Here is a 23,734-nt window from a genome sequence, read left to right as displayed (position 1 = left end):
TTGGCACCAGGTCAGGGGACCTGAGGCTACGCCCCCGGCCTGGCAGGGCTTGAAATGGTTGGGACTGGCCGGGACTGGGTCTCACGCGATTTTGAGGTGCATGTGGGTGGGCAGAGACTTGACTCTGGGTCCCGTGGTGAACCTAAGACTCTGACAGGAGGAAGGTTTTCATTTACATTTTACTAATTTTCTTTCATCTCTGACACTTCTATTATAGAAAAAGGGCAAATAGCAATATTAAATTATTTCCTCTAATTAATCCCCTTTTAATTTGCACAAATTTTGTGCACCAGGTCACTAGTACTATATAATAAAAGACTAATATGCAAATTGACTGAACAGCAGAATGACTGGTTGCTATGACGCACACTGACCACCAAGGGGAAGATGCTCAATGCAGGAACTGCCCCCTGGTGGTCAGTGTGTTCCCACAGGGGGAGTGCCGCTCAGCCAGAAGCCCTGAGTTGCGTGTTGCAGTGGTGGTGGGAGCCTCTCCAGCCTCTACAGCAGTGCTACGGATGGCCTAAGCCAGCAGTTGGACATCCCCCAAGGCCTTCCGGACTGTGAGAGGGCTCAGGCTGGGCTGAGAGACCCCCTCACCCCCGACTGCATGAATTTCATGCACCGGGCCTCTGGTATGGAAATGAAGCAATTTCTGAAATTATTTTATACGGTGCTTCCACTAATCAGAAAGCTGTCACTAAATCATTACATCTCAGTGGGTGGAAGCATAGTGTGGTGTTCTGGAATTTGGATATTTATAAAAGTCTCAGACTTATATTAGGCTATCTTGGACTCACTCTAGCGACACTGTGTATAATGGTAATTAGCCACAGTTCTGGAGTCAGACTACCAGACTTTAGATTTCTGTTCTGTATTGTATGGCTTTGCAAGTTATTTACCCTCTCTGAGCTTCAATTTCTTCATCTATAACAGGCGTCCTCAAACTACGGCCCGCGGGCTACATGTGGGTGTTTTTGCCGTTTTGTTTTTTTACTTCAAAATAAGATGTGTGCAGTGTGCATAGGAATTTGTTCATAGTTTTTTTTAAACTATAGACCAGCCCTCCCAACGGTCTGAGGGGCAGTGAACTTGCCCCCTGTTTAAAAAGTTTGAGGACCCCTGATCTATAAAATGGTGATAATAAAATACCTCCTGATAGGGTTGAAAATTCAAATGGGGTAGTACTAGAAAGATATATAGCATGCTGTCTGGCACATATTAGGCACTCAATAAGTTTTACCTATTTATTCTACTTATATTCACACCTGCCAGCATCTGACAGCTGAGATAGAATAGTTTGCTTCTTAGGGTGTTGTTCAAATGAAACTGCATATACATTCTGGACACTCATTTTTAATATATCAGAAAACAGCAGGCATGCCTTAGCCAGGTAGCTCAGTTGAGGGTCATCCTGATAAACTAAGATTGCAGGTTCGATCCCCGGTCAGAGCACATACAAGAATAAACTAATGAGTGCATAAATAAGTGGAACAACAAATCAGGGTTTCTCTCCCCCCCTTCCTCTCTAAAATCAATCAATAAATAAAAAAATTAAAAAGAAAACAGCAGGCACTATAGAGTTAAAAAACACACGAGAAAGAAAAACCTGTTTCACAGTGTCTACCTCCATCCCTGACTTCTCTCAGAACTCCAGTCTGTTCTGAGCTTCTCTGTTGCCTTCTCCATTTATTGCAGTAAATAGCAGCACCATTTACCCAATTTAGTCCAAAATCTAGGAGTTACTCTTTTTTTTTTAAAAATTAGACATATGTACTACTATTTGTTTAATATATTTTATTGATTTTTTACAGAGAGGAAGAGAGAGGGATAGAGAGTTAGAAACATCGATGAGAGAGAAACACCAATCAGCTGCCTCCTGCACACCCCCTACTGGGGATGTGCCTGCAACCAAGGTACATGCCCTTGACCGGAATCGAACCTGGGACCGGGACCCTTGAGTCCACAGGCCGACACTCTATCCACTGAGCCAAACCGGTTTCGGCTAGGAGTTACTCTTGATTCCTTTCCTTCCTTAGTCCTCCATTTCTATTTCATCAGCAGATCCCGTCATTCTACCTACAATGTTCATCTATTTCTATGTCCATCACTATCTTCATGATTCAAACAGGAGTGTTTGTCATCTGTCTTACTACAACAGGCTTCTAATTTAGTCTTTCTGCTTTCAAGCTCCTGTATTCCATTCTTCATACTATAACCAGGGTGATCTTTTAAAACAAAATTAAATCATGTCATTCCTCTGTTTAAAGCTTAATTATGGTGGATTCTTGTCATGCTTATAATAAAATCAAAATTTCTTAGGCTTATAAAAGGTAAGATGATCTGCTTCTTGCTCTGATCACAAACCTTTCTTCTCTCCCTTGCCTTTTTCACACTTATCATTTTAGTGCTATCTTTTAGGAATGCCCTTGTCCTACCTGGCTCTTGTCATTTAGTTCTCTCTTGCTGGAGGCCTTCCCTGACTACCCAATCTAAAGGAGAATTTCTCTACTTTGATCTGCTGGTTTTTATTCTCTGCATAGCACTAATGATCATTTGGTTTCCTTATTTGTTTGATTTTTCATTTGTATTCCTTCACTAGAATGTAAGTTCTATAAGGGCAGTAATAAATATTTTTATTGATTTCAGAAAGGAAGAGAGGGAGAAAAAGATAGAAACATCAATGATGAAAGTTATTGATCGGCTGCCTCCTGCACGCCCCCCTACTAGGGGTCAAGCCTGCAACTTGGGCATGTGTCCTGAAGGGGAAATTGAACCGAGACCTCCTGGTTCATAGGTCGACACTCAACCACTAAGCCACACCAGCTGGGCTGTTTTTTATTTTATTATTTTATTTTATTTTTTAATATATATTTTATTGATTTTTTACAGAGAGGCAGGGAGAGGGATAGAGATAGAAACATCGATGAGAGAGAAACATCGATAAGCTACCTCCTGCACACCCCCTTCTGGGTATGTGCCCACAACCAAGGTACATGCCCTTGACCGGAATGGAACCTGGGACCCTTCAGTCCGCAGGCCGACACTCTATCCACTGAGCCAAATGGTTTAGGGCTGTTTTTTATTTTTTAAATCCTCACCTGAGGTTATGTTTTTATTGATTTTTAGAGAGAGGAAGGGAGAGAGAGAGAGAGAGAGAGAGAGAGAGAGGAAGGAAGAGAAAGGAGAGAAAGAAACATTGATGTGAGAGAGAAACATCAATTGTTTGCCTCCCGTATGCACCCATACCAGGGGGATCCATCCTGAAACCTTTTGGTACAAAGGAAGACACTCCAACCAACTGAGCCACCCAGCCAGGCAGTACATGTTCTTGATTGTTGTTGATTATCTATCTAGTGTCTTCAGTAGTAGGGCAGATGCTCATTAAATATTTGTTGAGATAATGAGTGAATGATTCCTAAAAGCTTGATTGTGAAGTACCATAGATCAGCCCTATGGTGAGGTAAAAAGAAGAAAAGCTTTTGTATAGAAAACATACTTCATGAGATTACCAACAATATTTTGGGAAGGGAGAGGGAGAAGGAGAGAGAGAGAGAAACATCGATGTGAGAACAAAACATCTATTGCTTACCTCAGACAAGCTACCTACCAGGGATGGAACCAGCAACCTTTCCATTGCATATGACGATACCCAGCCAACTGAGCCACACTGGCCAGGGCCCTTCATACATTTTTTATGTTAAAATGTCCTTTTGTAAAATGATAGTGATACTCAACTTATAATTTAAAAATATGTTCGTGGCAGCATGAATAATTGGGAAGCACTGTTATCCTGTACTTTTAGATGGAGGTCTTTGAGTTTCAGTAGGTCTTTAATTTATAGTTCACTGCAAATAAAGAAGTACTGTGTAGGTGTTCCTGGGAGGGAGTTTTGCTAAGAATTCTTACTAAATATAAAGTTTAGTCAATCAAATGTTATATTCTTCAAATTCTCATGGGAAATAAATTGTCAGGTTCTATTTAAAGATTATATTCTGTTTGAATATGTAATGTTAAAGTGAAATGTGACATAAGTATCCACAGGTACTAATTAAAGGAAGTAAAAATAGTAGACCTCTAATAATGTCTTTTGGGGAAAAGTGTTAATACATTGAGCAGTGTTTCTGTGAGTAACCTTATCCATAATGAAAGCTAACTAAAATTGCATATATTTTATTACCTTAGAACTGATCAACTTTAAAAAGAACCCAATTTATATTAAGATATGAGTGAATTTTTTTTCTTTTTCTTTCATTGTCCAGTAAAACTGAAAGGGACCTGAGATGTCACCTTTACAAACTCCCTGTGTTTCAGATAAGGAGACCGATGGTCAAAGGGCATAATGTTTTTGGTAGTTTCAGGATTAGAATTTCTATCTCCTTATTCCCAGGTTCCTGAAATTCACACTGTAACATACTACTTATTTTAGGGAGATAAGTCTTAAGAAATTTCTCTTTTTGGAGTATGATTTAGATTGTTTTAAAGTATTATTTTGATCAGTATTTTAATTCACATGAAATGAGATATATTTTTAAATACCACGCAGGGAAGACATTCCACATTCAGTGTTGTGACAGCTGGCCTCTGAAAGGCTGTGTGAAGCTCTAAAAGTGGTATTTATGCTTTTAACTTTTGTCAAATTAAGATTTAAAATTAACCAACAAAATAATAGATATTTTATTTTTGTTATTCCTGTCTTAAAGAATCTTTAAACATGAAAAGATGAGACATTTATAAAGTAAGTCTGATCCATCTAAAGATGATAGTTTTGAAGGTTTTGATTAAAAAAAGGTGTTTTAATAAAGAGCAGGAGTTTTGTAGTTTTAAATCATTTCATAAAGATAATTAAAGTTTAATAGTAATCACAAAAATTTATGCTAATAAAACCAATATATAGTGGAAAATTTATAAGCTAGATCAATATAAATAAAGTAAAAATTAGATATAATTTCAGATTCTGGAGAAACCAATAATAACATTTTGGTGTGTTTCTTACCAATCTTTTTTGTGTGCAATTATGGTATGTATTTTTTTCTTTTAACAAAGTCAAGACCATTCTCTATATTCCTTTTGTTTGTTTTGCTTTTTTGCATTTAACATTATATCATGAGCATTTTTGTACATTCTTAAAAAGTTTATGGAAAGATTTTATAATAGCTCCATAAACATTCTTATGTAATTTATTTAACCATTGTTCTATTTTTGGATATTTAGGTAATAAATTTTTTACTATTAATGCTGAAATGATTAACTGGTTTTACCTATCTTTGTTCACATTGTCCTATTTTAATTATAATAGTTGCCTAAAATGGAATTCGTAACATATTGCTGAGAAGCTTTTTAGAAATGCACTAATTTAAACTCCCAGTAATAATATATGAAAACTAGAGGCCCGATGCATGAAATTCGTGCAAGAGTAGGCCTTCCTTCCCCCAGCTGCCGGCATTGGCTTCCCTCTGGCACCTGGGACCTGGGCTTCCCTCCCAGCTCCGGCTTGATCAAGAAGGTCGTCCGGAAGGATGTCCAGAAGGACATCCAGTCTAATTAGCATATTACCCTTTTATTATTATAGATGCTGTTTTATTGCACCCTTAACAACAAATGGCTGTATTTGAACAGGACTTTGTTATTATTTGGGGGCTTGAAGCATTTGTTGAAAAGATTAGTATGGTGGGTCAACATATTTGTTATGCTATCCAGAGGCACTTAACTTTTTTTTTTTTAAGTATTTTTTAATTGATTTGAGAGCAATCTATTTGTTTTTATAGCGGCAGACTAACCACACAATTAGGTAAGTAGGTAGAATAGTTACTTATCTTCCCAAGAGCAAACTATTCTCTTTGGGTCACACTTATCCTGGTTCAACTATTTAAATTATAAAAAAGTTAATGATGGATAAAAATTTCAACTGACTGCTTTTCCCTAAAGTATAGAGAATAGGGTTGAAATAAATTGCTTAAAAAATTGATCAAAAGAGTTTAAGTCTTAGTTGCTCAGTAGCTGTGTGTGTTTGTGTGTGTGTGTTTTGGGAAAGATTGGTTGGTAGAGAGGAGGATAGGGAAAGATTAGAAAAAGAACATGACTGAGGAAAGACTTTATAATAGCTCCATAACAAAGGTGCTGTGAATAAAAAGAACTTCTGTCTTTACCTGGAAAAAAATGTCTTTACTTTTGTCTATATGTGATTGACTCTGAAAGAACAATTAATTACATATGAGCCTGTTTCCTGAAATAACATTTTTATGCCTGTACCTGTAAAAATGAACTGGTGCCGAAATACATTTTTAAATAAATATTTTGCAAGTTGTGTTGATTATGTAAAAAATCACTTATAAAGTTAAATGTTAAGTGACACTTAACAAAAATAAGTTGTTTTTTTTTGGCCAGCTGGAGTGGCTCAGTTGTTTGTGCCTCATGCTATGCACCGAAAGATTGCCGATTCTATTCCGGGTCAGGGCACATACCTGGGTTCGATTCCTGGTTGGAGCATGTGCAGAAGGCAACAGATGGATGATTCTCTCTCTCTCTCTCATTTCTTCCTCTCTTTAAGCATTTCCTTGGGTGAGGATTAAAAAAAAAAAAAAAAAGTTGAAAAAAGTTGTGTTTTAAAACTTTGAATGTGATATGGCTTTAATCTGATTAAATATTTGAATATTGCAGGCCCTTGTCTTTTCTTAATGACATAGAATTTAGTATGTTTGTTAAAAAATAAAGTTTTAAGTCTAGCTGTTTTGGTACAAAAAAACTTTGTTAAAAATCAAAAGTGGGAGTTATAAAGTACGTTAGACATGAGCAAAGTGCATTTTATTTTTCACAGGGCCAAGTTCGTGTTAGCTTTCATGTCATGCTTCCCAGAGATGTAATTTTAACTAGTGTGATAATAAGAAAATAATCACACCATGTGCCAAGGACTCTATTAGACACTTTATTAGAATTAAGTTTTAATCTTCGCAATGCCCTGAAAAGCATGGGTAAACTGAAGACAAAGTTCCAAAACCAGTCTAAGATCATACAGCTAGTTATAAGGTGACCAGTTCGTCCCGCTTTTGGCGGGACAAAACCGATTTTTAACAATTTGTCCCGCGTCCCACAGTGTTTTAAAAAAGTCCCTATATTGTTAAAAATTGGTTTTGTCCCTCCAAAAGCAGGACGATCTGGTCACCTTAAGCTAGTAGGAAGTCAAGCTGGGGTTACAAACCACATGTCTTGCTACCTTTACAACCTTGCTACTTAGCAGGATCCACAGAAAAGAAGCAAATGATGAGATCTGGGTACATGAAGAATTGCAAAATCTTGGGTACATAAAGAATTGCAAAATCTTGGCCACAGAGACCTGCTTCGTCAAACCCTTATTTTAACAAGATCCCGCATGTGATGTGTATGCATGTTAAAGTTTGAGAAGCACCATGCTATATCCCCTATTAAAAGTATGTTGAAGTTTTGAAATCCTTTCTAAGGATTATTCTTGGTTTTACTTTTAGTTCCATGGGTTATCAACATTTTCCACACGAGGGAGTGGAAAACTGTTGAATTAGTCAGTGTCTCCACCACTACAAATTGCTATCCTTTTTTTTAAAATTTGATTCAGATCCTGTGGAAATTCAGAGGAACAATTGACTAATTCTGTTTGTGGACATTTGGTCAAAGTCTCATCAGCCAAATATAGCTCTGTTTTTAACAGCCATTCCTCATGGGCCCAACATGGCAGATTTATAGTCCATGGCTTCATTCTGGGTAGGCATTTCCAAAATTAAAGAGAGAAATGCTTAGAAGAAAGCATTTTTGAAAGAAACTTAAAATCTTGTGGAATGTTTCATATTTTAGATGATTAGCAGACCATCTATAAACTGGTATCTCTACTAATTTCATTTTAAGAACATAATTATTTGGTCATGGGGCAATGACAGGTAAAAAAAAAGCAAGGCTAATTTAGACAGTAGAACAGCACTTTACAGTAGAAATATAATACAAGATGCATATAATTTTAAATTTTCTAGTAGACACATTAAAAAAGTAAAAAGAAACTGTTTATATTTTATTTAACCCAACATAGCAAAATATTATATCAACATTATTGAGATATTTTTCATATATTTTTGTACTGTCGTGAAAAAATATGGTATGTATTTTATATTTATATTGTTTCAATTTGAGAAATTTTCAAGTTAAAAAGTGAAATGTAGTCCTTCGAAAACCAAATTGTGTTTAATGAGAAACTATTTTACATTGCTTTGGTTTTAAAATGTAAACTAATTAAAATTAAATAGAATTAAAAATTCAGTTCTTCTGGTTACACATAAGGCACATTTCAATATCACATGTTGAGTTGTGTTTCTAATTTAACTAATTGCAGACCTATGGAATTGATCACCATCCTAATGGTCAGTGAATAAATGCCAGTGGGGGTTGGAATCTGTTAATATGAATATTATTGGAGAATAAAGAGGGAATCAAGAAAAGCTATTTAGGTCATAAAGCGTTTACAGATAGCACCTGCCCCCTACCCGCCCTGTCCTTCCCGCAGTTGGAATTAATTTAACCTTTTATTGGCGGTTCAGAATCAGTTTCTTAACCCTTTATCCTCACTAATTGTAAGATTAGGGCCAGTAGTTAGGGTCTTTCAACTTTTCCTATGGATCAGAGGGCTGCACACTATTCAGAAAAGTGAGGTAATTGACAATTAAGTGTGGCAAGCTGGATGGTCAGTAGGTTTGTTTGGTCAGAAGGTTTTAAACTTTGTGTACCTGGATCACCAGGGGACGTTTGCTAAAAATACCAGTGTCCGGGCCTCACCCTCCCACATTCTAATCACAGAGTTTAGAGTCCTGGGCACTTACACACACATTAAAAAAGCAGCTCTAATTGTTTAAGTCCAAGGACGCCTGGAGACCATCGGACCCAGCAGTCGACTCTCTCAGGCTGCGAGTTCGAATGTAACCTGCGGGGCGGCTGCGTTTCCCCGCAGATGGGTCTGCCGGCTGGTGACCCGGCCCGAAGGCGGCCCCACAGCGTCCCCGGTTCGGGTCCCGCCAAAGCGCCCTGCGCCCGCCTAGGTAGACCGCGGCCCTGTGACTGATAACACCGGTGGCCTTTCGGGCAGCCATTTTTGAGGCGGGCACCCGACCTCACGTCCCGTTAGCTAGGAGTGGGGGGAATGCTGTTCCCGGGGCTCAAGATGGCCCCGGCGCCCGCGTGCCGGCCCGCGTGCCAACCGAGCGCCGGCGGGCGGGCTCCGGACGCGCGGGCAGCCCCGGGCAGCCCGGGCGCCTGGCCCCTCTGCGGCCGCGGGCCCGGGGCGGGGCGTCCCTGCGGGCGCGGCCAATCAGCGCGAGGGCCCGGCGGGCGGGGGCCGCGCCGGGGTGTGTGAGGACGCGCCGCGGTCGCTGAGTGCCGGAGCAGGAGCAGTTGCCGTGGTACCTGCTGCTGCCGCTGCTGGCGCGGACGCGGAGCATCGGACGCGGGCGCTGCGCGTGGGGCTGGAAGGTGAAGCCATGACGTCCGTCAGGTACGGAGAGGGCGCAGCCCGAGCCGCTCGCCCGCGGGGGTTAGGACCCCGACTGCCGGAAGGCTGCCGCCCCTTCGCTCGGTGGTCCCGAGCCTCCCGGGGCCACTGGTCCCCCTCGGGTCGGAGGTCCTCTGCACTTTTCATTCGAGCATTTCTGCTTTCCTCAGAAGTTTTGGGGGTCGGTGGCACTTGGCGGGATCTGTAAACAGCCGCCCCTTGGCGTGACCCCCGCCCAGATAACAAGGTTTGAGGCTTGCCTGTGTGTGGAGTGACTTTTCCATGAAAAAACGTGGCTCCCTCCCCCGAGGAAGTGTGGCGTGCTCCTGTGTGTCCATTCCTGCATGTCATGCCTCTGACAGAACTTCATCATGGCCTTGAGCAGACCTGCAAAGTTGGCCCTTGTCTAGTGCAGGTAGATTGCCCCCAAGTGATGAAATGGTGCGTCCCTGACATGTTTGCTGATGACTGGAACTAGTGCTCGGGGAGGGCGCCAGCTGTTGGCCTGCTTGTTGGAGTCGCAGGTGAAGTGCGTTTGGTCAGATAGGTGTACAGTGAGTGACAAACACTCTCCCCCCGGTTGCTCTTGCAGAGTTGTGAAGGTTCTGTGTTAATGGCGATGGGATAATGGGCCTGCGTGTATCTTGGACTGAATATTTAACTTATGCTAATGCAACTATTTCTGAAAAGAGATAAATTACGGTATTTACTCAGTGTTCTGACCTCCCTCTTTTAAAGTAAACCCTGGCCTTCACTGTCCCAGAGAAAGGGAAGGAGGCCCCAGCACAAAAGTGAAGAGAGTAAGTTAGTTTTTTGTCTGAGCTTCCAGCGCCTCAGTCCTGGCGATTTAACAGTTTCTCATTGCTTATTGTGACTACACAAATTTAAGCGATGACTTGAGAACCTAACCCTCAGGAAAGATAAGGGTAACATCCAACTGTGCTGAACTCAGATACAGTTTCTTTCTTAAATTGCATAATTCGGAACTAACATAGGCAAAGAGTTCTTCATTCTGCAGGAGGAGAAATTCAGGTGTTGAAACATGGAGACTCTGGGGGAAAGGCTTTACAGTACATATAAGTCCTGGTTACAATGCTAATAGCATTTTAGGATGAATTAAGAAAGTGCTGTCAAAGCAGATTAATTTCCCCTTTCCACTGCCACTCCCAGTATCAGAAACTGCTCTTCATTAGGTTGTGGGTCAGTTACTTTCTGTAATAAGAACCATTTCTTATGTGGACTCAATTTTAATTGACCGTTGTCTTCCCGGCTACTCTTAATTGGAGAAACTCCCAAATATAAGCTTCTGCTGCTTGGCAAGGGGCAACAGGCTGCACCTTTTAATGAAGGGTTTGATGGTGGTTGTGTTCAAAAGGCTGATTTAAAGGTTGATACCAGCCTTATTTGACTTATGAAAGGATAGGCAACTGCTGATAACGTTACATTTATGCTGTTTCTTCAGATGTTTGTCTGCATTTTACATAGTGTTGATCTATAGTGACATGACTTAAAGATTTTTAAATGTTATCCAAAACAGCTGCCACATTTTACCACTGAGGAAACAGACCAAGAATAGTTGAGTGCCGTGTGCAAAATCAGTTAGTGGCAGAGTTAGGAATTGAATCCAAATATCCATGATCTAGTGCTCCTCATGATGCCTTTATAGAAACAATATATTATTTACATTTTCTGAAAAAGCTGCTTCGATGGACAAAAATTATAAAGTATTGTGAGAGACAACTGTAGTACCTCTTTTCTTTCCTGTAGTCTTCTAAGGAGCTTGATGGTTTAGGTTCAGGAGTAGGCAGGGAGATTACTGACGTTGAAGCAACTATGTATGTGATGACAGTTTTGAATGAGTTGATAATCCCTGCCAGTTCCCAGTGAGAACTGCATTTAATGCAGTTATGTCATACCTTAGTTTCACACCATGTTAGACATGTTCCCATTTTATGTCCAGTCTAATTAGCCCAAAAGATATATATTATCGACCTGCTTTTACTGGTAAGGAGAGTGAACTAGGTCACAAGTTATCAAAATCTAACTTCATGTTCAGTGTTCTTTTTTACATCACACTTAAAAATAATTGTTGCTAAATATGTGACAGAATATAGAATTGGAAACCATTGAGGACCAGTGCTCAACATACCTGGGTTCTGGTTGAGAGCCTTTTCTTGAATTACTGTTTTTTCTCTCTTTTTCTTCTTCTCTGGACATTTGTTTCATGATATACTCAGTGATGGTGACATTCATATGTATCCCACAGTGTTCTTGAGTAGGTATGCAAGTGCTTTTAAATCTTAAGGCATTTTATAAATGCCTCCTTGTTAAAAGCAGTTTGAGCTCTTAGAAATGGTGTCATCTGAAAAGAAATGTTTAAATCTTAAGCTTATAAACATGAAGGACACTTACCTAATTCCCGACTTTACAGTTGAAGAAACTGAAGCCAAAATTTGTTTACGTTTATACAAAATAATTGCATATATCTAACTAGAACCCAGATATCTAGACACCTGGTTCAGTGCCCTGTCTAGGGTAGCACTCAACTATTAGGAATTCCTAAAAAATGATTTAAAGCAAAGGAAATTTTTTTTTAAAACTTAGATCTTTGAATGAATTTCCCTGGAGATACTATCTCTTTGAACTTTTATTTGTATTCTACTTCATCATTACTGATGAAGAGTCCAAATTTACAGTCTTTAAAACCAATTATTGAATAATAACTTTTATCCTTTGTTATCAGACTCCCACTGGTCTTAATTTGGGGAATGATAGAACATATTTGATAAATTGATGCTTTTGTCATTTTTAATTGGCCCAGTAGGAAAGTTGATACTTGAGTTAAATTCAGGAGACAGGACAACGTAGAATGAGAGGATAGAAGAGAATTTTAGAAAGCATTTTACTCTTTGTACTGGACCTTGATATTTCCTAGTTAGGCAGTGGTAGAGCTCAAGATAGAATTTAGGCCATTTAGAATTGAAGGTCAGATAAAGAGCTTCCCAGAGAAGGAAAAGCTACACCAAACCATTATTACATGAAATGTTGAAGAAGAAATAAAAGATCAAAAATATGAACAATAAAATGGCAATACATGTATATCTACCAACAATTGAATCTAAAAATCAAAATAAATGAACAAGGAATCTAATGAACAAAAAACACTGATGAATAAAATAGAACCAGAGGCACAGAAACATGGAACATGGAATCTCGGAAGGGGGAGGGGAACCAGGAAGAGATTAACCAAAGAATTTATATGCATACATGTATTACCAATAGACACAGACAATAGGGTGTTGAAGGCCTGGGGTGGGGTGGGAACCAGGTGGAGGGAGGCAATGGGGAAATTAGGAGGAACATCTGTAATATTCTCAACAATAAAGGTTTTTTTAAAAAAGATCTTAGCTCTTCTGACTCATACTTTATGCACTTTTCACCGAGCAACATTATTTCAAAACACCCCTATGAATATTGCCTTTCCCCCCCCCCACTAACATCGGTGTCTAGTCTGGTTTTGGGCATTGCTTACAGCTTGAGTTTGTGCCAGGCAAGACTCGGAAAATGAGGTAGGGAGACAGGGAGAGTGTTTGCTCTAGAGCTGAGGAGCCCTATTCTTTGGCCTACCCAGACAGGTCAGATTTGGTCAAAGACTATTCTGGGACTCGACATTACTGTGTCCTACACGATGATTCTGGAACCATTTGTGTGGGTTGGCCTACATTGGAAAATTTCTGTGGGATGTGGGTGGGATCCTGGGGTATTTTCCTCCTAACACTCAAGGCTTTGAGGTGCGTCCAACAAGATCTGCCAAGCCACTGAGATGGAGAACATTCATATGAAGACTAAAATTTGGCTAAGATTGAAACTGCCTTACTTTGTTGAGCTGTTTGTTTAGTGCCTTTAAAACAGAATTTTCAAACTCATTTCAGGACTTGTGTCTTTTATAAGAAATGAGAATTTCAATTGCTGCACAAACTTTTATGTATGGGACTTCTTAGTGAGGCAAATGAACTTTTAAAATAAAATGAAATTGTTTTATTTATGAATACTGTATTTTGAACAACTAAAACAGGAATCCTCTTACAGAACTGTGCAATATTGTCAGTTGTTAATGCTCATATTTATAAATAGGTCATCTTTGTTTGAAAAGCATACAAGGTTTTCTAACTCCAAATCTTCTCAGCCACAGTATTGCTACATTAAGTAGAACTGTCAGAGATAAAACAGAATCAAAATGATTGTCTAGACTGAATGTTAACCCTTTCCTGTAACATTAGTTAATAATAATATCTCTTTACCTCTTCATACTTACTTGTTTTAAATTGTTATTAAAAAATATTGTAATACCCTTCTAGGTAGTGAAGAGTTTAAACCATTGATGATACTTTCTAAATACCCCATGAGGCCTATACTAGTAACTATATACCTGATTACCTTATGGAAAATTATTTCTGTGCCTGTGAATGGCAGACTCAGTGAACAGACTGTGTTTGGGTTGGGGGTGGCGTGCATTAGAAATATTTATCTAAAGTAATTGATTATTATAATTGACTGTTAGGTAACTTTTATTTATCCGAAATGCTGAACAAAAAATAATCTCTTTTGACTTTAATTTTTTACTATCAATAGTATGTTTATCACTTTATTTTTCTCCTCTTGAATTTTAACATTTTAAAAAATATATATATTTTACTGATTTTTTACAGAGAGGAAGGGAGAGGGATAGAGAGTTAGAAACATCGATGAGAGAGAAACATCGATCAGCTGCCTCCTGCACACGCCCTACTGGGTATGTGCCCACAACCAAGGTACATGCCCTTGACCGGAATTGAACCTGGGACCCTTCAGTCCGCAGGCTGACGCTCTATCCACTGAGCCAAACCGGTTAGGGCTTGAATTTTAACATTTTTATGGCTGTATTCATTTAGATATTTTTCTAGTATGAGTCACATTACTGCACAATATCTGGCCTTTATTCTGTGGAATGACTTTTCTTTCCTCTGGTCAAATTCTATAAGTTATAACATTGCTTAGTTAATAGAACATTCTGGTGGTTTCTGGCATTTAGCTTATCGGTCCAGTGATCAGTTACTAATATTCTACCGATCAATTTTTAAAAAAAATATATTTCATTGATTTTTCACAGAGAGGAAGGGAGAGGGACAGAGAGCCAGAAACATCGATGAGAGAGAGACACCGACCAGCTGCCTCCTGCACAACCCCCACGGGGGATGTGCCCGCAACCAAGGTACATGTCCCCGACTGGAATCGAACCTGGGACCCTCCAGTCCGCAGACCGACGCTCTATCCACTGAGCCAAACCAGTTTCGGCTCTACCGATCAATTTTTAGCAGTACCGATATCCAAGTGTATCTGACCAGATTCAGAAGTGGATCTCTCCTGATAACCTTCAGCCTTTAATCTCCTCCCCAAATGTGAAGACTGGCATGGTCCTTGGAATCACAGGAAGTGTTCACTAATAAAAAAAAAAATACTATAATAAACCATAAGCATGGATTCTTATTTTCAAATAGCAGAGCTAGCTTATAAATAGGATGACCATATGTCCCAGTTTACCCAGGACAATCCTGAATCATACCTATTACCCTGGCATAATTATAAACGGCTCTTCCTTTACTCTCAAAAATGTCCTGATTGGATAATAAATTATCTAGTCACATAGTATATACTATAATCATTTTGTTATAGTAGATTTTGGTTGTTGAAATGTTATTTGAAATAGGAACATAAGACAAATATATATATGTATATATGTACTTATATATAAAATGCACATACATACATATAGTTATATATATAATTGGTCATTTTATTGTATTAAGAGAGTTCTGAGTGTCTAAATGTAGTATCCTAATATATAAAAACTCAGGGTCCGTAACGACCAACCGAAGACTCGACCGAACACTGAAGTCAGTCCTGCAGTCAGTGCTGAGTTGCCTTGACGACCCAGCACTGACTGCCAAGGGGGCTTCGGATCAAGCCTGGAGAGAGGCCCGAAGAGAGAGGCAGGGTCTGATCCGCAGCCTCCGTGGAAGCTGTTGATCAGCCATTACCTCTCTCTTTCTCTCCAGGCTTTGCCAGTAGCCATGCCGCTGCTTCTCTCCAGACCTCTGCAGGGCTACTGATCAGGCCCAAAGATAGGCCCAGAGATGCTGACTGGCATAGAAACGGACCAATCAGAACCAAATCTGGGTGAACTGTGAGGAGCCAATGGCTGCCTAGGAGGCAGAGCTTTTGATGCTGATTGGCATAGAAACTGACCAATCAGAACCAAATTGGCTGGCAGGGGGGAGCTGGTGGGGGGTGAGATCAGACCTGCAGGGGAGGGTAGTTGGGGGTGAGATCAGGCCGGAAGGGGAGGGCAGTTAGGGGTGATCAGGCAGGCAGAGGCAGTTAGGGGCGATCAGGCTGGCAGGGGAGAGTAGTTGGGGGTGAGATCAGGCCAGCAGGGGAGGGCAGTTGGGGGCAAGATCAGGCTAGCAGGGGAGGGCTGTTGGGGGTGAGATCAGGCCGGCAGAGGAGGGCAGTTAGGGGCAATCAGGCAGGCAGGCAGGCAGGTGAGCAGTTAGGAGCCAGCAGTCCCAGATTGCAATAGGGATGTCTGACTGCCAGTTTAGGGGAGGACAGTTGGACGCTCCCAGACTACGTCGGACATCCCCCAAGGGGTCCCCAATTGGAGAGGGTGCAGGCTGGGCTGAGGGGACCCCCCTCTGCACAAATTTCGTGCACCGGGCCACTAGTATTGAATAAGAAAGCACGTGCTTTGAAGTTAGGAATCATTTATTTGTCTTCTGACCTTTGGCAGGTTATAAAACTTTCCTGAACTTTTTATTTCTGTTAAATGGAGATAATAGCAATACCTAACCAATGGAATTATTGTAAAGATTTAAAGGTGATAACATATATAAAAATGTTTTATAGCTGCAAATTCCTGTGTAATTGTGAGTCATTTTTATGCCATACCTGTGCCTCTGAAAATTGAATTTAAAATGAATAATTTTATCTAGTTAAGGGGAACTTGCTATTTAACAGAGAATAGACAGTATTTTAGAAGTGTTTTACTGTAATGAGGAGCAGGGATAATAGTAGCTGGAGATATATGTGGAGTTAAGAGGGGCTGAATTTCAACATATTTGTATGCTGAAAGGAGTGATCCAGTAGCAAGCAAAAAAGTAGATGATGCTGGACAGAGGAATGAGATAATTTCATTGAGTATGCAAGAAGGCATAGGATCTAGAATACAAATGGAAAGATTGGCCTTGCATAATCTAAGGAACACAAATATGTCCCTAATCTTTTCACTTAAATTATGCTGTTGCCTTTTTTTTTTTTTTAAATGTGTAGTAGTGAAATCACGGATTCCAAGTTCACTAAGTTTTGAAAAAAATTTTTGTGTAGATACCACCTAGGTTAGCATACAAAACATGTTCATCTCTCTAGAAAATTCTCTCCTGCCTCTTTTTAATTCATCCCACTCCCTGTTCTACTGGGCAACCATTTTCTTTAAAAAAAAAAAAACTTTATTGTTGAAACTATTATATATGTCCCCCTTTATCTCCCATTGACCCCTTCTAGCCCTCCCTGCATTTTCTCCCCCTACCTCAGGCCTTCACCATCCTATTGTCTTATCACATGTCTTCATTTCTCCTGGATATATGCTTAGGACTGGAATTACTGGGTCAAATGGTAATATTATGCTTCCTTTTTTGAGGAACTGATGCTGCATCATTTTACATTTCTAATAGCAGTGTGTGAGGAATACATTTTTGCCTGTACTTGTTATTATCTGCCATTCTTTGCCGAGAGACTCTCTCTGCATGTTGAGGCATATCTTCAACACTCATTCTGGCTTACAGCTCTTCCTCAGCCTGCATTTCCTGCTTGTGCAGGGCCTCCTGCTCAGAAGTTATTGACTAGGGCTTTTTCTGGGCTTGATCATGCCCTTAGTCCTGAGCACATGTACATGGCATTCTAGATAATCAGGAATATGCAGAACTTTTCAAAACCTTTTATGGCCATCTCATGTCCCCACCAAGAAGATGGAGTTATTAGTAAGATGGTTGTTGATGAGAGAGAAGAATCACACATGAAGCTGAGGTTTCTGGATTTAAAAAGAGAATGATTAGTATAAGAGTTAAGGACACTCATTATATTATTTACTAGAGGCCCGTTGCACGATATTCGTGCAAGAATAGGCCTTCCTTCCCCTGCTTCGCTCCCGGCTGCCTGGAAGCCAGCAAGTCCTCCCTCCCAGCTGCAGCACCACTCCTCTAGCTCCCTCCCCCCCTCCTTCATAGCAGGCATCCCACCCTTCCCAGCCACTCCGTGCCTGCATATGCAAATTAACCCGCCATCTTTGTTAGATTAATTTGCATACTCGCTCCTAATTGGCTGTGGGTGTAGCGGAGGTATGGTTAATTTACATGTTTGTCTATTGTTAGGTAAGATATATATATTAGAGGCCCGGTCCATGAATTCGTGCATGGGTGGGGTCCGGCCAGCCTGGCCAGGGGGAGGGGACATGGTCGGTTGGCCGACCTGCCTGATGGTCGAACTCCTGGTTGAGGGGACAATTTGCATATTAGCCTTTTATTATATAGGATTCTAGCACCATAAGTATAACTAAACATTTCTATTGTTCAGAGGGCCAATCAACATTAATATATCAATAGATAAGCAATTTTTTTCTCCAGGACTTTTACTCTAATATTGATGTCAGTGCACAAAATTTGTTAGGTGTCCAAAAAAGTAATACAATATAGGTTTATGTTGGCTGGAGCCCTGAATTATGAGACTTTAAAAAATTACACTTCCTCTCTGAAAAAAAAAAGTTATTGAGAATCTTTTATGCTAGTATATATTCCAGGGAAAAGGCACTACTAAGATTTGCAACAAAAATAGTAAATCCAGTATGGATCAGTCATAGTTTTTGGCCATAGTAGACCCCATGTTATTCACATCTAGTAAAACAAGAAAAAAATAAATGCTTACTTATATAGTGCCTTCATCATTTAAGAAGGGTAATACATACCTTATTATTTACTGGCCTGGATTCTAGTTTATATGTGCTTGCATTTAAGTAACTAGCCATTTTAAAGAACTAGTGTTTTTAGTAGAGTTCATTTGTCATATTACAGTGAAGTCATATATAGTAGTTTGTCAATTATGTACAATGATGGAGAGGAAAATATGACATGAGTAGTTTAAAGTCATTTGCTTTGATAAATTATTGAGTAGTTTTTACTTAACTGACTGTATGGAGACACCTTTTATGTGCTACTTTAAGTTTCAGTGTTTACACCCCTTAGACAGCCACTGTTGCTGCACTAGGTTCTACAGAAACTTTGAACCATTGCAGCTTGACAGCATCTCTCTTGCAATGCAGGACAGTAAATGTATAAATTCTCTCCTTTTATCCTTTAGACAAGAAGCTCTGAATCACATTTCATATGGTTTGCTGAAAAGATTGAGCAATAATCACCTAACAATAGATATTTCTTATTGTAAATTATAATATCGCAGGAAGGTATGGGGTTACATGGGGACATGAGCTTTCATGTCCTTGACTCCTCCAGGACTTGCTCCATGCTCTCTAATAACTTTCAGTAGTTGGGTGTCTTCCTAGTTAGATTGAGTTAATTATTATGTCTATTGAGTATAAAGCTTTGTTGTAAGAGATCTTTAAAAAATCATTAAAATTAATTAGATTGAATCATTGACTGTTGAGTATTAGGAAAAAAAATCACATGATTTGGTTTCTTGTTATATTTTATTTCATCCAATTTAAGTCATCATGCTTTCTAAACGGATTTGTGCTACCTCTAAGTTGTTGTTCTACATGTAATAGGAAAAGAAAAGGTTTAATAAACTAATATGTTAGGTTTATTTTCCATGATGAGGTAAAGATATTTATATTTGTGTGCATTTTACACATCACCTTACTTTCAGAATTATTTCTAACTTGTGCTTGTATTTTGTTTTTTAGTGAAAATATTCTCTTTGGATTGGGAAATCCTCTTCTCGACATCACTGCTGTAGTGGATAAGGATTTCCTTGATAAGTAAGTATTAAACTCTTCATATGTACTATGTGAAACATATCTAAAGAGAAACTGATGAAAACTATAGAATTGAATTTACTGTGTAACACCTTCAATTGGAGAAAAACTCAGGTAATTTAAACCTGTTTGCAGGTGTACTATCATTATTTATTGAGTACTTGACCACAATTTTCCCTGGGAAAACTTGGTACATTTGTTCATTCCTATTGCTATTTTCATTTAAACTTTGTTGTTTTAATTCTTTGCAAGGAAGAAGTATATTTGATTTATTTAACCCTTTGCACAAAGACATGGGGACTAACATGTTACTAAACAATGAATGGGATAACAACGAGATCAAGGAAGAAATCAAAAGCTACCTTGAAACATGAAAATGAGAACACAACAACCCCAAACCTCTGGGACATAGTGAAAGCAGTTTTAAGAGGAAAATTGATAGCATTATAGGCCTGCCTCAAGGAACAAGAAAAATCTCAAATAAACAACCTAACCTTACACTTAAAGAAACTAGAAAAAGAACAACAAACAAATTCCAAAGTGAGTAGAAGGAAGGAAATAATAAAGAATAGAGTAGAAATAAATGAAACAGAGTCCAAAGAAACAACTCAAAAGATCAATGAAACTAAGAGCTGGTTCTTTGAAAAGAAACAAATTGGCAAACCTTTAACCAGAGTCATCAAGAAAAATTGAGTGAGGACCCAAATAAACAAAATCATAAATGAAAGAGGCGCAGTAAAACTGAAACCACAGAAATACAAAGGATTGTAAGAAAATAACTACAAACATCTATATGCCAACAAATTGGACAATCTGAATGAAAAGGATAAATTCCTAGAAACATACAATCTTCCAAAACAGAATTAGGAAGAATAAAAGAATCTGAATAGACAGATTACAACTAGTGAAATTGAAGCAGTAATAAAAAAACTTCCAACAAATGAAAAGTCTTAGACTGGATGGCTTCACAGGCAAATTTTACCAAACATTCAAAGAAGTAACTCCTCTCCTCAAACTATTCCAGAAAATTCAAAAGGAGGGAAGTCTCTTAAGCTCATTTTATGAGGCCAGCATTATCTTAATTTCAAAACCAGATAAAGATATGAGAAAGAAAAAAAAATTATAAGCCAATATTCCTGATGAACACAAATTCTAAAATCCTAAACAAAATGCTAACAAACCAGATACAGCAATATATTAAAAAGATCATACACCATGATCAAGTGGGATTTATTCTGGGGGGTGCAAGGTTGTTACAATATCTGTAAATCAGTAAAGATGATATATCACATAAAATGGAGGATAAAAATCACATGATCCTATCAATAGATGTAGAAAAAGTATTTGACAAAATCCAGCACCCATTTTTGATAAAAACCCTCGGCATTGCCCTAGCCAGTTTGGCTCAGTGAATAGAGTTTTGGCCTGCGGACTGAAGGGTCCCAGGTTCGATTCCGGCCAAGGGCACATGCATGGGGTTGTGGGCTCAATCCCCAGTAGGGGGCGTGCAGGAGGCAGCCGATCAATGATTCTCTTTCATCATTGATGTTTCTATCTCTCTCTCCCCCTCTCTCTTCCTCTCTAAAATCAATAAAAATATATTTAAAAAAAGAAAAAAAAACAATAACTCTCGGCATAGTGGATATAGAAGGAACATACATCATTCTCAATTGGCAAAAACTAAAAGCATTTCCTTTAAGATGAGGAACAAGACAGGGATGGCCACTCTTATTCAACTGATAAGTGAATTCAGTAAAGTAACAGAATCTACACTAATAAAAGAGTGCAAAAGATGCAAATTGACTGTGCCTTTGCGACACCCACAGCCAATCAGGAGTGAGTATGCAAATTAACCCAACAAAGATGGGTTAATTTGCATACACAGGCGCCAGGCGAAGAACAGAGCGGGAGAGCTGGCAGAGAGTGGAGTGGCTTGGGGAACTTGGCTCCCCAGGCCGCCAGACGGAGAGCAGAGAGGGAGAGCTGGTGGCTTGGAGGACTTGGCAGAGTGGGAGGCCGTGGGATGGAGACAGAGCAGGAAGGGAAAACCATGTGCGTGGGGAGCACCAGGAATGCTGGGAATCATAGTTCTGGTGGCAGACGGATTTCCTAGACACTAGAGCAAAGTGAGCCTGGAGCAAGTTACTGTTGCAGTGAGGGATGAAGGGAAAGCAAAGGTGAGAGACATAAGTAAAATCAGAGTGTCTGGGAAAAATTAAAGGGAAGATATCCTAAAACTTCCAGGAAATCTTTACCAATGAAGCAAAGAAAAAAAAAATGCCTCTATTATTCTGTGAGCAACAAACCAAACTGGGTTGGGGTCTCAGACAATTCGCTCATATGATTGCAAAGACAGACCGAAACTCCCGGATTGGAGGGGGCTCCCCGAGGGCTTCCAGATTGGAGAAGGTGCAGGTTGGTCTGAGGGACTCACTCCCCATGCATGAATCTTCATGCACTGGGCCCCTAGTTGTATAATAAAAACAAACCTAGCAATAAATTTAACCAAGGATATAAAAGACCCATATTCAGAAACTTATAAGACATTGAAGAAAGAAATTGAAGACTATACAAATAAGTGGAAGCATATACCGTGTTCATGGATAGAAAGAATTAACATCATTAAAATGTCCGTACTTCCTAAAGCAATCTATAGATTCAATGTAATTCCTCTCAAAATACCAATGGCGTATTTTACAGAATTAGAACAAGTATTCCAAAAATTTATATGGAACTACAAAAGACCCCAAATAACCACAGCAATCCTATGAAAGAACAAAGCTGGAGGAATCACACTACCTGAAATTCAACTATACTACAAGGCCATAGGAATCAAAATAGCATGGTGCTTACATAAAAACAGACATATCTATATACATAAAAGGCTAAGACTGACCGGTAGGTATGATATAACTGACCACCAGGGGGCAGATGCTCAATGCAGGAAATGCTAAGCGACAACAACTTTGCACAGTGCCCTCTTGCACTCCTGGATCCTTGGGGGATGTCAAACTGCAGATTTTGGCCCAATCCCCGCAGGCCAGGCCGAAGGACCACACCTGCCAGAGGAACCCCTGCTCACTCCACAGATGCCCTTTGAGCCCCGGCACCACCCCAGTTGTGTCCAGCCCATCTCACTTAGTCCTGCCCCACCGGCCACCTTCCAATTAATTTCCTTTCAGTGTGCATGAATCTATGCACCAGGCCTCTAGTAGATTAATAAAACAGAATAGAGAATCCAGAAATAAGCCTTATGATCAATTAATATTTGACAAAGGAGGTAAGAACATAAAATGGGGTAAACATAGTCTATTCAATAAATGATGTTGAAAAAATTGGACAGGTACATATAAGAAATGAAATTAGACCATTTTCTTACACCATGCACAAGAATAAACTCAAAATGGATTAAAGAGTTAAATGTAAGACTCAAAACCATAAAAATCCTAGAAGAAAGCAAAGGCAGTAAAATCTTAGATATTTTTCATAGCAATATTTTTTTCTGATATACCTCCTCAGGCAAGGGAAAAGAAATAATAAATGGGACTATATCAGAATAAATAGTTTTTGCACAGCAAAGAAAACTATCAACTAAAAGAACACAATGAATAGGAGAACATGTTCACCAATGATATATGTGATAAGGGGTTCATATCTAAAAATTATAACGAACTTACAAAACTCAATCCCAAAAAACCCCAAACAATCCAATTAAGAAATGGGTAAAGGACCTGAATAGATACTTCTCCAAAGATGACATAGAGATGGCCAATAGATATATGAGAAGATGCTCAACATCACTAATCATCAGAGAAATACAAATTAAAACCACAACCTTGCACTTGTCAGAATGGCTATTATCAATAATTCAACAAACAAGTGTTGAGATAATGTAGATTGGTGCATACACTATAAAAAACAGTATGAAGGTTCCTCAAAAAATTAAAAATGGAACTGCCTTATAAGACAGAGCAATTCAACTTACAGGTATATATCTGAAGAAATCCAAAACACTAATTCGAAAGACTATATGCATCCCTATGTTCATTGCAGCATTATTTACATTAGCTAAGGTATGGAAGCAACCCAGGCGCCCATCAATGGATGAGTGAATAAAAAAGCTGTGCTACATATATACAATAGAATATTAC

The 23,734-nt window shown here is 39.2% G+C and overlaps 1 protein-coding gene across 4 annotated transcripts in view; it reads left to right on the top strand.

Moving 5' to 3' along the window:
* The window catches only part of ADK (adenosine kinase), a 476,499-nt gene that overhangs the window by 22,042 nt on the left and 430,723 nt on the right, over nucleotides 1-23,734 (top strand). For 3 of the 4 annotated variants that reach the window (XM_054728736.1, XM_054728737.1, XM_008145356.3), the window contains exon 2: nucleotides 19,512-19,586. In XM_054728736.1, the coding sequence (XP_054584711.1) occupies nucleotides 19,512-19,586 (75 nt within the window). Of the gene's footprint in view, nucleotides 1-9,170; nucleotides 9,506-19,511; nucleotides 19,587-23,734 lie in introns of those variants that run through there. The other variant, XM_008145357.3, reaches the window with a different exon arrangement.

Source organism: Eptesicus fuscus, chromosome 17, assembly GCF_027574615.1.
Source record: "Eptesicus fuscus isolate TK198812 chromosome 17, DD_ASM_mEF_20220401, whole genome shotgun sequence".
Lineage (NCBI taxonomy): Eukaryota > Metazoa > Chordata > Mammalia > Chiroptera > Vespertilionidae > Eptesicus > Eptesicus fuscus.
Note: the sequence above shows the minus strand (reverse complement) of the source record. Positions and strands in the feature narration are given on the sequence as shown.